Source organism: Equus asinus, chromosome 19 (assembly GCF_041296235.1).
Source record: "Equus asinus isolate D_3611 breed Donkey chromosome 19, EquAss-T2T_v2, whole genome shotgun sequence".
In the NCBI taxonomy this organism is placed as follows: Eukaryota; Metazoa; Chordata; class Mammalia; order Perissodactyla; family Equidae; genus Equus; species Equus asinus.
In genome coordinates, this window is record NC_091808.1 from 27,755,753 (window position 1) to 27,767,990 (window position 12,238).

The following is a 12,238-nucleotide window of genomic DNA, read 5'->3' on the forward strand; positions in this document are numbered from 1 at the left end:
TGATAAACTTTCCAATTGCTACTAATTGATTTTATTCAAATTACTCTTTTAAATTATTTATATATAAATATAAAAATAATATGACATTTGGATATATCCAAAAGGTCCAAAATATTTCCTTCTCTTAGATGTGCAAAACTAATAAATGCTAGAATAGTATGAGACTTTTGGAACTACAGTCTTAAATTTGGTAGAATTTATTTTTTTGGCTTAAAAAGGTTTCTTGTAGCTCATAGTTTTAATAACTTCTATGAAAAAGCATCTTTCTGTGAGTAGATTATCATAGAATGTTATAGTTGTTCTGAAAAGGGCATATTGCGCTCCCTCCTTAGGTGGATTTTTCTTAACTCCTTGGGCTTCCTTGAACAGAATCACAATGAGACAGCAAAGAGTTTGTCACTAAAGGAAGAAGTAACATTGAATTTTTGTTTCAAAGGTAAGCAGGAGTCCTTGACAGCCTCACATTTTGGTAAGATCTTTCTCGGGAAAACGGTAGAAGACGTCATAGGAAATTCTTGGAGAAGAAGGAAGGAGATAAAAGTGGAATCACGAAATGATAGTCAAATGAGCTCACAGTCAGGATCTAAAACAGAACTCTCAAAATCATATCAGAAATGGAACTTTAATCTCTTAGGTTCAAATCCACAAGTCAATAGAGACACATTCAGAAAATATCCGTTTGCACTCAAATGAAAAATTCTTTATGTGGTTAAACCAATTTTTATCTAATGGTAACCAGAAGGAATGGATATGTCACGTGATTTTTACCATATTTTATAAGCTAGCTTTCTCAGATAAGGTTCAAACTCTTAGCAAAGAATCTTGACCAGACCAGTAACTCTTTAGTATCTCCACCTTCCTTTCACTGGAAGAACTGTTAGCTTATAATACAAGGAAGGCAACTTAAGCAGTGGGATTTTACTTCTGGCAGCAAACATATGATCATATGATTCTTACCTGGCCCCCTTTGGGCTGGTATTTGATGTTGTCTGTTGAGCCGATTTTGGACTTGACATTCTTCAGGTCTGGCAGTGGTTGATTAATAAGCCGAAGCTGCTTAGGAGTAGCGGGAGATTTGGGAGGAGTACGTATGATAGCAACTTTCTTTTCACCGGGCACCAGGATGGCAGATTTGGGGGTTCCTGGTGTGTGAGGGGTCCTGGGATAGCTAGGGGTTCCAGGAGTGCCTGGTGTGCGTGAAGAATAGCTTGGTGGGGTGCCAGGAGTGATGGCGGTTGATCCAGGGGTAGTGGGGGTCGAAGTGCCACTTTTTCCTGCTCTGCGAATTGGCTCTGATCCTATATTAACAAACAAAAACAAACCAAAACCATAGCATTAGAAAGTTCTCCTCAAGGCATCCCTCTTCCGATAGACTGTTAGAACTCATAAAACATCACATTTCTAAAGCCTTTAGAATATTTATGGATTACTATGCTCAAAAATGTGAGAGCCTTGGGGCCGGCTGGGTGGTGCAGAGGTTAAGTGCGCACATTCCGCTTTGGCGGTCCAGAGTTCACCGGTTCGGATCCGGGTGTGGACATGGCACTGCTTGGCAAGCCATGCTGTGGCAGGCATTCCACATATAAAGTAGAGGAAGATGGGCACAGATGTTAGCTCAGGGCCAGTCTTCCTCAGCAAAAGGAGGAGGATTGGTGGCAGATGCTCAGGGCTAATCTTCCTCAAAAAAAAAAAAAAAGGTGAGAGCCTCCAATTTTTAGATTCATGACCTGGTGACATTTTTTGAATATGCATTGCTATCAATGCAAGGACAAAATGTGGGTTTTCCTGATTTATTCTTCTTCTCATTATGAATGTGCCAAATATTATTTTCTACTTGCGTGATCATTAAGGCATACGGATTTGCCGAGAGCTGGAGAGAGTCTGCACTTGATGTTCTATGTGGGCTCATATTTACTGAAGATTCCTTGAATGATATACACACCATTCTTCTGTTGTATCACTATTCTGTGTATCTAATTCTGAGATCCAAGTGGACATACAACATAAAACTGTGTATTTAGATTACATAATTCTGGCCTGCATAGAAGGTTATTTATTGAATTGCATTTCAATGTTACTCCTTCCGCTTATATTGAGGAGCATTGTGGGTTGCAAACGTGTTTATTGAAAGCATTCAATTATGTCATACATTGTTATACAATATCACATATTTCCTTTATAAGGAAATTTGTCAGCTCTTAATACTAAAAAAAAAACCTGATTTCCCTCATTAGAAAAGTAGGATGTTTTAACAATATATTCACAGTGCATCTTGTAGCTGATCCTGTTTCCTCCTCTATTTCATTACTAGTCTGGCAGTTCAGTCACATCAATAATCCCTCACTGTCAATCACACAGGACGTTGGGAGATGCATTTCTTTGCCTCAACTTTACCTTAGCCTCATTTGATCATTTAACTCTTTTCTCCCCATTTTCCTATACTATGTTTCTCTCATATTATCTTTCTTTTTTTGGTAAAGATTTTATTTTTTTCCTTTTTCTCCCCAAAGCCCCCCGGTATATAGCTGTATATTCTTAGTTGTGGGTCCTTCTAGTTGTGGCATGTGGGACGCCGCCTCAGCATGGTTTGATGAGCAGTGCCATGTCTGCACCCAGGATTCGAACCAACGAAACACTGGGCCGCCTGCAGTGGAGCACGGGAACTTAACCACCCAGCCACGGGGCCAGCCCCCTCATATTATCTATCAAAAAGTGTTTTTGAATGCCATTTCAAATGCTTTTTTCAAAGAATAATGATATAAATAAGAGTACAATATTTTACAGATTTCAAAGCCCTTTTGTGAATACCAAACATTTGATAATCGAACACATACAATAGTTATTATTTCTAATTTAAAAATGAGGACATTGAGGCTGATTTACCCAGATGATACTAAATTCTAAGCCAGATGTGATATTTACTTTCTTAGTATTTGTTCAACTTTCTCTCAATTCTAAAAATCTTTCTCTTGAAATAATACACTTATTCCAACAATAGAACACTTGTTTACATTTATTGTACAAACTCTTTCACCTTTTCTTGGGTATGTTATAGAGGGTCATGATTTTTGTTTTTTACTACCGAGTATGTATACTTTGTAAAATCAATAAATTTTCTAGAAATTTTGTAAAGAATAAAGATATAATTCATTAATTTTAAAATCAATGGAGTGAAATGGATCTTGAGTCATCTAATATAATTGATCATCAGTGCAGAAAGTTCTTCCTAAAAGGGGGACAATTAATCTTTGCTTAAATATTTACAAGGAATGAGCTCAAGAAAGCTTCTTAGACAATTGTAATCTACAGACAAACTAAATCTATCTACCCATTGGTCTAGGGTCAGTCGCCTGGAGAAACACAGAACAATTTTACTTCCTCTTAAAGTGAACAGTTATCACATATCAAGCAAAAGCTGCCCTGTGTCCTTATGGTCTTTTAACATACGGGCAAAACATAGGTAGACTCTTCAACTGACAATCTGAAATGGGATATGAGAAGACTATAGTGATAAATTAGTGTGCATTCTTGTGATTTTTGTTGCTTTCCACAAAAATGACATTTCAAGGCCAGGATGATACAACCACATTCAACTTGGCCTTTTGTAGCTTCCTCGCTACAAATTTTGTTTATGGACCAAGTTTTTGACATTGGCTTGAGTCAGTCACTATGTCTTTCTGAAAAATCTCTTCAGAAACCTTATTTCTTCCTCAAATGTTTTCTCCATGACTCCATCACCTTTGATAGCTCAAGTGTTTGTGGAGAGGGATTTTCTCAGTATTATTTGCCACTGTGCCCAGAACTGGTGCCTCTTATGGGGCTATCCACTGCAGCAGTTCAACACATTTTCTTTTTTAACGGTGTGAGTGTGATTCAGAGTTTATCAATGACTGCTGAGGTATTTTTTACTTCACAGAGACTGAGCTGAAGCAATATTCTGGATGTATATAATAATTTTCACTGAAATAAATATAATTTTTTGAAAGCAAGAGCTCTTTCTATACTCTTAGAAAACGGATTTAAGCTTTGGAAAACTAAAGGATGAAGGTTTTGTGTTGCATCGGAGAATAAGGGAAAAGCACAAGTAGTAAGCTCTTATTAACACTGCTGTTCAATAGATATGATCAATTTTTATTGTAATGAATTGTATTCTAGTTGTCAAAATGACAAATTTGAGTGTTTTCTATTTGTTATGAATGAAAAAGTTAAAGCTAAGATACCAAAAGAATTAAAAAATATTTATGAGTTAACTTACTAAACTATGTTCTTACTTATCTTGTCAACTATTAAATGAAAATGTCTTCCCTCCTTTTGGGCTAAATGAAATTCCTGCATAGCATTTTCTTTCAAATCTTTTCAAGAGTGTACAAAATGCCAGAACATTCCCGTGTGCCGCTAAGGAGATGATAGGCAAATGGGAGAAGGCAAACTGCTTACTCTGCTAATTGTCTCAATGCCTTTTAGCTATTGCTATGTAGAGATAAAATAGACCCCACGTCCTCAGTTTGTCAGAGTATCAGTTATGTTCATTAACAAATAATGCAATGCAATAGGCTTATGAACGTAAGTTAGAAAGTCAAAATAGAATTGGTTCAGAACATAAAAAGCAATTGATATACAGACACATTTTAAAAGGCAGAGCACAGTGGCTTGAAGATGTGGGTGGATGGAGAAAGAGCCATTTTGCTTCCACAGCAACAAATACAAGCACAATTCACGGTGTGCCTCTGGGAGACCCGCGTCTTTGTCTTGTCTTAGCCTCGCTGGGGTTACTGCTGATGCCCTAATCCAACTGCAGATATCTGGAGTTCAAGTCTTTTCTGTGGAGATTACTAACTCTTAAATGCTTTCTTTGCTAGTTCATTTGAATACTTTATTTTGGCTAAGGTAAAAAAGAGTTTTAGTGATTTTAAAGAGTTCTAGCACAGATTTCGAAAGATGTTACTGTTTCATGAAACCAAATGGTGCAGAGCAAGCACAATTGCTCTAATTGCAATAAACGCTTTCATAGGAGGCAAAAAACACTGTTTAAGTGTCACACAACATAGTCACATTTGAAGTGGGTCAATTATTATTAAATATTTAAAAAATAAGTGGTGAAATCAACTATAATGTGATACTCATAGCAATTTCCACCATTCTGTAATGGATTTTAAATGACAGAGATACTATTCTTTAAGTAACTTGACAGAGCAGTTCTCTAGCACTATTTCTTCCAAATAAATATAAAGACATTAAGAGGCCAGGTTATGACGTTACCAGTGGGCTTAAAATCAAACCGAACCACTTACCAGCTGTGTAGCATTGGACAAGCTACCCTCTCTAAAAGGTCGGTTTTCTTATCAATAGACTTAATGAGATTATTAATATCTAACCATTATCATTGTTAATTAAATTGAGCGAAATATGTGTCATAAGATTTTAGCATCTACATGTGCTCAATAAATGGGAGCTGTTTTTGTTGTAACAGAAACATATTTATGAAAATAACTTGAATTACTAGATGTCTTGATAGCAACACAGCATATAAGTGAGTAATGAATGGAACATTCTTATATTCTTTATATAAACTGTGATAATTGCCACCAGTTCTTATGGGCCATCAATCAAAAGAAATTGAAGCTATTGCACAGAACATGCTATGTTTAGAGCCTCGCTGGAATGCAAATTCTTAATAAACTGAGCCAATTCCTAGGTTTTGACTGTTGACTTTCTAGTTAGATTTTAGGACCTGGAATTCTAAAAAGGGTTAAGCTTCTACAGATACATATTTTAAAAATCCCTGACTATTGTTTTTCTCTACTAATTACTTCTTTCAAATTTCTCTTTAAATTTGAAAGAAGAGAAAAAATATATTCTGAGAAAAATGACTTTATGTCAGTCCTATTTAATGGATAATAAGGCAGGAAGTACTCATTTGCTCCATCAATCGTTTTACTCGAACAGCTGTTTTGGACCCCTTGATATTCTGGATTTTCTGATTCTTAGGATAAATATAATCTGTTTTTAATGCATGTTTTATCTGGAAATGTAAAATATAAATACATTATAAGTTCTACTCCACTTAAGGGATTTAAAAGAAAAATGACTGAAAAGGAAGCTTAGCCAAAATAAACCTACTGGTGGTCCGCCGTGCTGAAGAGGAGATGGAACTGTTGAGAGAAAAGGAATTTTCATCTCTGTCTCCTGATACGCCTCGGCGAGGAGGGAGAATGGAGGAAGGCCTCGGCAGAGAAGAGCGCTTTTCTGGGCTCTTGGTTACTCCATCCTAATTAAGAAAAACAAAAGCACACTGGGTTCCTGCGACTCTTTATTTTAATTATACAAAGTGATTACATTGCTCTGGCTATTTCTCCTCCTGTGCTGACAGGTAAATTTCTTTTAATACACATTACTGAATTTCATATACTTACAAGCATTTCTACTTCAAAACTTTCAGAACGAGTTCCTATTTGCCTAGAGGTTTTATAAAAATATATTATTTTGGAATTAGTGCTACTAATTGTGAAAGTCAAATTCTAAATGATAACATGGGTAAAATGAATTTACTCAAGTAACCTCCAGTAAATTAATAATTTTACTGAAAAATCTTCATTAGCATGATAATTTATTAACCAGAAAGGACTGGCTGTAGCACATTGCAACGCATAATATTTAACAATGACCACTACCATATACTGTGTACTTCTGTCACAGGACCTCTAAGCCCTTTACATCTATTTATGATTTAACTCTTAGCTCAAAATATTATATGCATTTTATAGCTGAGGAAATGGGTTTAATCTGTTTACGTAATTTTTTCAAGATCACTGAGTTGGTAAGTAGCAGAGGGTATTAAATTCTGATGTGTCTGATGCTGAGTCCAAATTATCTCTTATATAATACAACTTGTTATTAGAGTATACAATATTATATATAATATGCTACATATAATATTATATAGAATATATTGTGTTTGTATTTGAAAAATCAAATAACTATCGAATAAATAATAAATTATCTGTCAAATAAATAATTAATTATGAATAGTACGGCTAAAAAAAGATACTGTCTATTTTTTAAAATGATTAGAGTGTTCATAACTACGGAAACTTTTTTTTTCTTTTTTTTTTTAAAGATTGGCACCTGGGCTAACAACTGTTGCCAATCTTTTTTTTTTTCCTTTTCCTGCTTTATCTCCCCAAACCCCGCCTGTACACAGTTGTATATCTTAGTTGCAGGTCCTTCTGGTTGTGGGATGTGGGACGCTGCCTCAACGTGGCCTGACGAGCAGTGCCACGTCCGCGCCCAGGATCCGAACCCTGGGCCGCCACAGGGGAGTGCGCGAACTTAACCACCCGGCCACAGAGCCAGCCCCTATGAAACTTTTAATTTGTATTTGCTTTTAATCAGGTCTTTTGTTCTTATGTCAAACCTTTTAGAATTTAAAATCTTTGCTTTCACATGTTTACTGAATTGTGTCCTATCCCGTTTCTTTGTGCACCTGGACTGACCCGCTGCCTTACCTTCTTCCCTGATTCTGAGTATGGCAAATGGTCTGTGGAGCCCTCTGAGGTGGGCCGGATTAAAAAACTGTCAGAAAATGTAGCCCTTTTAGTCGTGCTAGGGCAGGCTGGCCTGCATCTTGGGGGCTTTGTGCTACCCTGTAAGGCAGGAATCTTTGACAAGGTAGAATTCTAGCCATGAAAGAAAACAAACAAAAACACAAAATAAACCAAACTATGAAGCAAAAGGAAAATTAAAAAAAATACATAAACATATAAGAAATTGTCTACTTTTAATAAGAACACATGATAAATGGTTGTAATCAATGATAGAGATGTATATTTATGTGAGAATGAGATATGTTCATTGAACATCTCTTCTTAACTGGAACTAACTTAAGAATACTCATATATGAGAATACAGATTAAAATATTCTTTATGGATTCTATGTATAAGGTCTCTGATTAATCCATAGGTCTTACAATGATATCATATGTGGAAAAGTATCTTGAGTCTGTTGCAGTTATTCCTTTAATAAACACAGCCCTTAAGATATATATATAATTGATATCTTGATCACATTTTAAGAACTTTAGAACAAAGTAATATTTAAGGCCTAATAATGGAAAACATTTTTTGAAAGTTAGGAAAACAAATTTTCAGATTATTTACATTTATTTCATCAGCAAATCGCAGAGTTTATATAGAATGAGTTCATTGTATGAGTAAAATGCATACAGGGGACCTAGTTCTACTCCAGAATTAATAACATTTTTATGCACAGACTACAATTTGTCTGATGGGTTATAAATCCTAAAAATGAAAGTCAGCACTGAAGAGATTGCCCAGAAAAATTACAGGACTTATTTCCAGGGGTTGATAATCCCTGAGGAGATTGACGGCAAGTGTAAATAAGTGGGTTGGATGTGTACGGCTTTTGGAGAAAGCTCTGCTGGCATGCACATGTCTCATGGGAGACTGTTAACAATACAGACAAGTATGACAAAGCCAAGGAGATTTTACCTTCAAATAATTAATATGATTTAGCTGTTACAAAAATAGCAGTTGAAATGGAGATTTTTTAAATTTTAAGTTTTAACCTCCAGAGCTGTGTCAACAGAGGCACATGTATTCACAGGTCGCTCAAATCACTTCTGGTTTCACAGACTCACAACCTGAGTGGGAAGCGTAACTGAGTCGGCACAAGTCAGACTTTTTTATTGATGCTACCTACAGAACACTGAATTTCAAAAGTGTGACATAGGAGAGAAAAATGGAGTCATCGGGTCGTCTCACATTACGAAAGACAACTACCAATCCCAGGTTGGAAACAAAAACAAAATAAAACAAACAAAACACCCAAATGAAAGGAAGGCTCACAATAAAGATCAACTGAAAAGTCAAGGACTGTTCTGATGGATGTACTGAATATCAGGGATAAAGAAGAGTTAATCCTGGGCTCTTAGGAAAATTCTAGGAAGAGAATGAGGTTACGGAGAAAGAAAAAAGAGGATGTTAAATGAGAAAACGTTAGAAAGAGCGGTGGCCTAATCTCTTTCCTTCAGAAAAGACGAGACAGTCATTTACAAGGAAAACAGTGAGTTTTGTGTTAGAAGATGAATATGGTTTCTGTCCTAAGTGTAAGTGTCGAATGCCAATTCCTGTTGAACTACTTGGAGACTAAGGGATTTGAAAATTTCCTAAAGGTTTTCAATGTCCACTTAAAAATTCTTTTCCTAAAAAAAGATAAATAAATTCTTTTCCTCACAGAGGAAAGCTCAGACTTACTTTCTATACCTGATCCTAAAGACTTGTACCTTCCAAATAATAATAAATATCACTGTTTATTGAATAAAAACTATGTTCTAGACATTATAGTTTCTGGTGTTTTATAAAATTACTATACTTAATGTTCACAACTAACTTATGATATAGGAATTTTTACTCCTCCCCTTATTTTTTGAAAATTAAGACACAGGCAGAAAAAGATCATATAGCTAATAAATACTGAATACTGGGACCTGCTCCGTTTCATAGTCCTGCTCTTAACCTCTACAACCCATTAGTTCCCCATCAGAAACAGAAGGTAAAGGGATACAAATCTGGAAACCACACTGCTCAAAATGAAGACCAGTATTCACCAAGCAAGCGCATTCCATTGTTTGCCATATGTTGAAGGAATATGTCTGAAAACATTTATATAAAAGCCAAATATATATATGTTTTTATCAACATAAAGCCCCTTGGGTTCAAGATGATATAAAAAGTGTGGCTGTATTTGGAAATGAATTCCTATTTTTCACAATAAATAAAAAGTGGAAGTGTAAAATCTTTCAGTTTTTAGAAAGCTAAACAAAAGATTGTGACTTACATAACATATATGATGGCTAAGACCCAGAATATTGTGATACACTACTAATTAACATTACTCAAATAATTGTTATAATTTCAGGATTTCATTAGTAGTCTTTTAAATTTTTTTTTCCAATCAGAAAGGTGTGAAATACTTCGTGTTGGCTTTGGTCTTTCAGAAGTTTAAACAATATGGTTCACAATATAAAAAATAAAATTCACGAAAGAAGAAACACAGATTTAAAACATATGAAGAAGTTAAACATCATTAATACTGTGACATTAAAACAATAAGATATTTCATCTTCATAACTTGGCAAATATAGAAAAAGCATAGGAATATCTAGTAATAATCCTGAACATATGCACTCTCACATGCAGCTGGAGGACATGTAAGTCAGTGGACATGTTCTGGAGGACAACTTGACAATATGTAGAAAATACTTTAAATATGGACTTTCTTCTTGAAACAATTTCACCACTAGGAAATTATCCTAAGGAAATGCATATAGATGCATTCATAGATTTAGCCAAAAAGATTTCTACAGTAATACTGTTAAAATAACAACAAAATAGTTTGAATGTCAAATAATAGGGAATTGATTACATATATCACGGAAAATAAATAAAATGCAACGTTATGTGGTCATTACAATGATATACAAGAGTGTTTAATGACATGGAAACCTGTTTACTGTTTAATTAAAAAATAGATACACAGTGTTTCCATTTTTGTTGTTAAACTTATATATGTGTAGGAAAAAACAAGATTTTACATCAAAATGGCAACTGTAGTTATCCTTAGACAAGGGAATCAAAATATATTTTTACTTATTATGCTCATCTACACTAATTTTCTCACATTCTTATTTTGTAATAATAACAATGAAAATGTACTACAAAATATGGTTTAGTGTAGATTATAATGGTCTATCTTGATTCTATGAAAAGTAAATAAATTGGGCTCCCTCATTTTTGCCAGATCATCGTGCTGTTCCCTAGGATTTTGTCTTACTAAGAAAGAGACAGCCTAAGTCCCAGTTCCACCTCACCAACTACCATCACATGTCATTTCAGAAGACGGTTAAGGTGCCCGAACGCCACCGAGAATCATTCAGGGTGAGCGAACGATCTAAGATGATTTTTAAGCGTAAACACCTAAAGTCTAAATTATATCTAAAGTTATTAAAATGTTGCCACTAATACCAAAGCGGACTTCAAATGAAGAACAAGAAAAACAATTATTGTACTCACAGAGACTTTGTCCTTTGCCTGCTTAAATATACTGGGAGCCTGAGTCGATTCACCACCCGCTGCTGTTGAGAAGAGAAGATACAAACAACCAATCTGAAACTTACTGGCTAAAACCCAAGTAAATGCAAAATACCTTTTGGACATTCAGTTGTGTCAACAGATTAATGTAAAGTGGATTTTGCTTATTTTGAGACTCAAATTCAGTAACCGAAGAAACCTGCATAATAATATTACAGGATGTGGCTCCCACTACAGCGTGTGCTAATTAAAATACCCCAGTGTTTACCAAGGCACAGGTAAGCACACCAAGTAATTTTCTATTCATTACCAATATACTTCTAAATTACTATTACATTAGGATAGAGCCTTTAGAATGGAAGTCACAGAATAGCAATCTGAATGGTACAGAATTTAAAGAAAAGGGAATTGACTGGTTTCTAGGGTTGGCATGATATAAAAGAGTGTTCATGGAGATTCCCAAACCCTCTTTACGGAGCCATTTGCATATCTCTAGATATTTCTGCATTTTCTATTCAAACTGTCATGGTCAGCCATCCCCTTTCCCTCTGCACCCTTCACTTCACAATATGAATGTCATACTTGTTTGAGGTGAGACACACCGCATGAGAAGGGAAGAAAACAGCTTGTCAAGAAGAGGAAGCACGAGAGGAATTTTCAGTCCAGTAATACAAACATGTGCTATACATGCACTTCCGGTATGAAATTGGTACCACATCTGTTACTGTTGTTTCTATTGCTGCTGTTTTATACTTCTGGTTTCAGTTTTAAGCTCCATTGTCTCCAGCATCTTTTCTGTTGATGACTTACCTGGCTCGGGACTTAAATATCTCTTAGGATTGAAAACAATCCTTTGTGTTTTGGAAAACTATCCCTATTTAAAAATTGTGCTTAGAAAATGAAGGGGAAAGCTTGTGGGTTTACTTCCTCCTCTATTTTCTTTCATAAGAGAGAAAACCTCAGGGAAAAAAAAGATTCTTATAAGCACTCCACATGAATTTCAAAAAGGTTTCACATACCATATGAAGCTCTAACACAAAAATAAGAACTCTCCACAATGTGCTATTTAGGTACAGGCTAGTAAGATTATTCACAGATTCTGGAACTGACTTTTTTTTAAGAAGCAGTG

General features: G+C 35.3%; 1 protein-coding gene across 50 annotated transcripts in view; it reads right to left on the minus strand.

Annotated features, from left to right (window-relative positions):
- MAP2 (microtubule associated protein 2) overlaps window positions 1-12,238 on the minus strand; it is a 302,503-nt gene that overhangs the window by 21,179 nt on the left and 269,086 nt on the right. For 29 of the 50 annotated variants that reach the window (XM_044746571.2, XM_044746573.2, XM_070489808.1 and 26 more), the window contains 4 exons: window positions 11,092-11,153; window positions 7,506-7,676; window positions 6,121-6,268; window positions 958-1,298 (listed from right to left, as the gene is read on the minus strand). In XM_044746571.2, the coding sequence (XP_044602506.2) occupies window positions 958-1,298; window positions 6,121-6,268; window positions 7,506-7,676; window positions 11,092-11,153 (722 nt within the window). The remainder of the gene's footprint in view (window positions 1-957; window positions 1,299-6,120; window positions 6,269-7,505; window positions 7,677-11,091; window positions 11,154-12,238) is intronic. The other 21 variants (XM_014867741.3, XM_044746584.2, XM_044746596.2 and 18 more) reach the window with 1 other exon arrangement.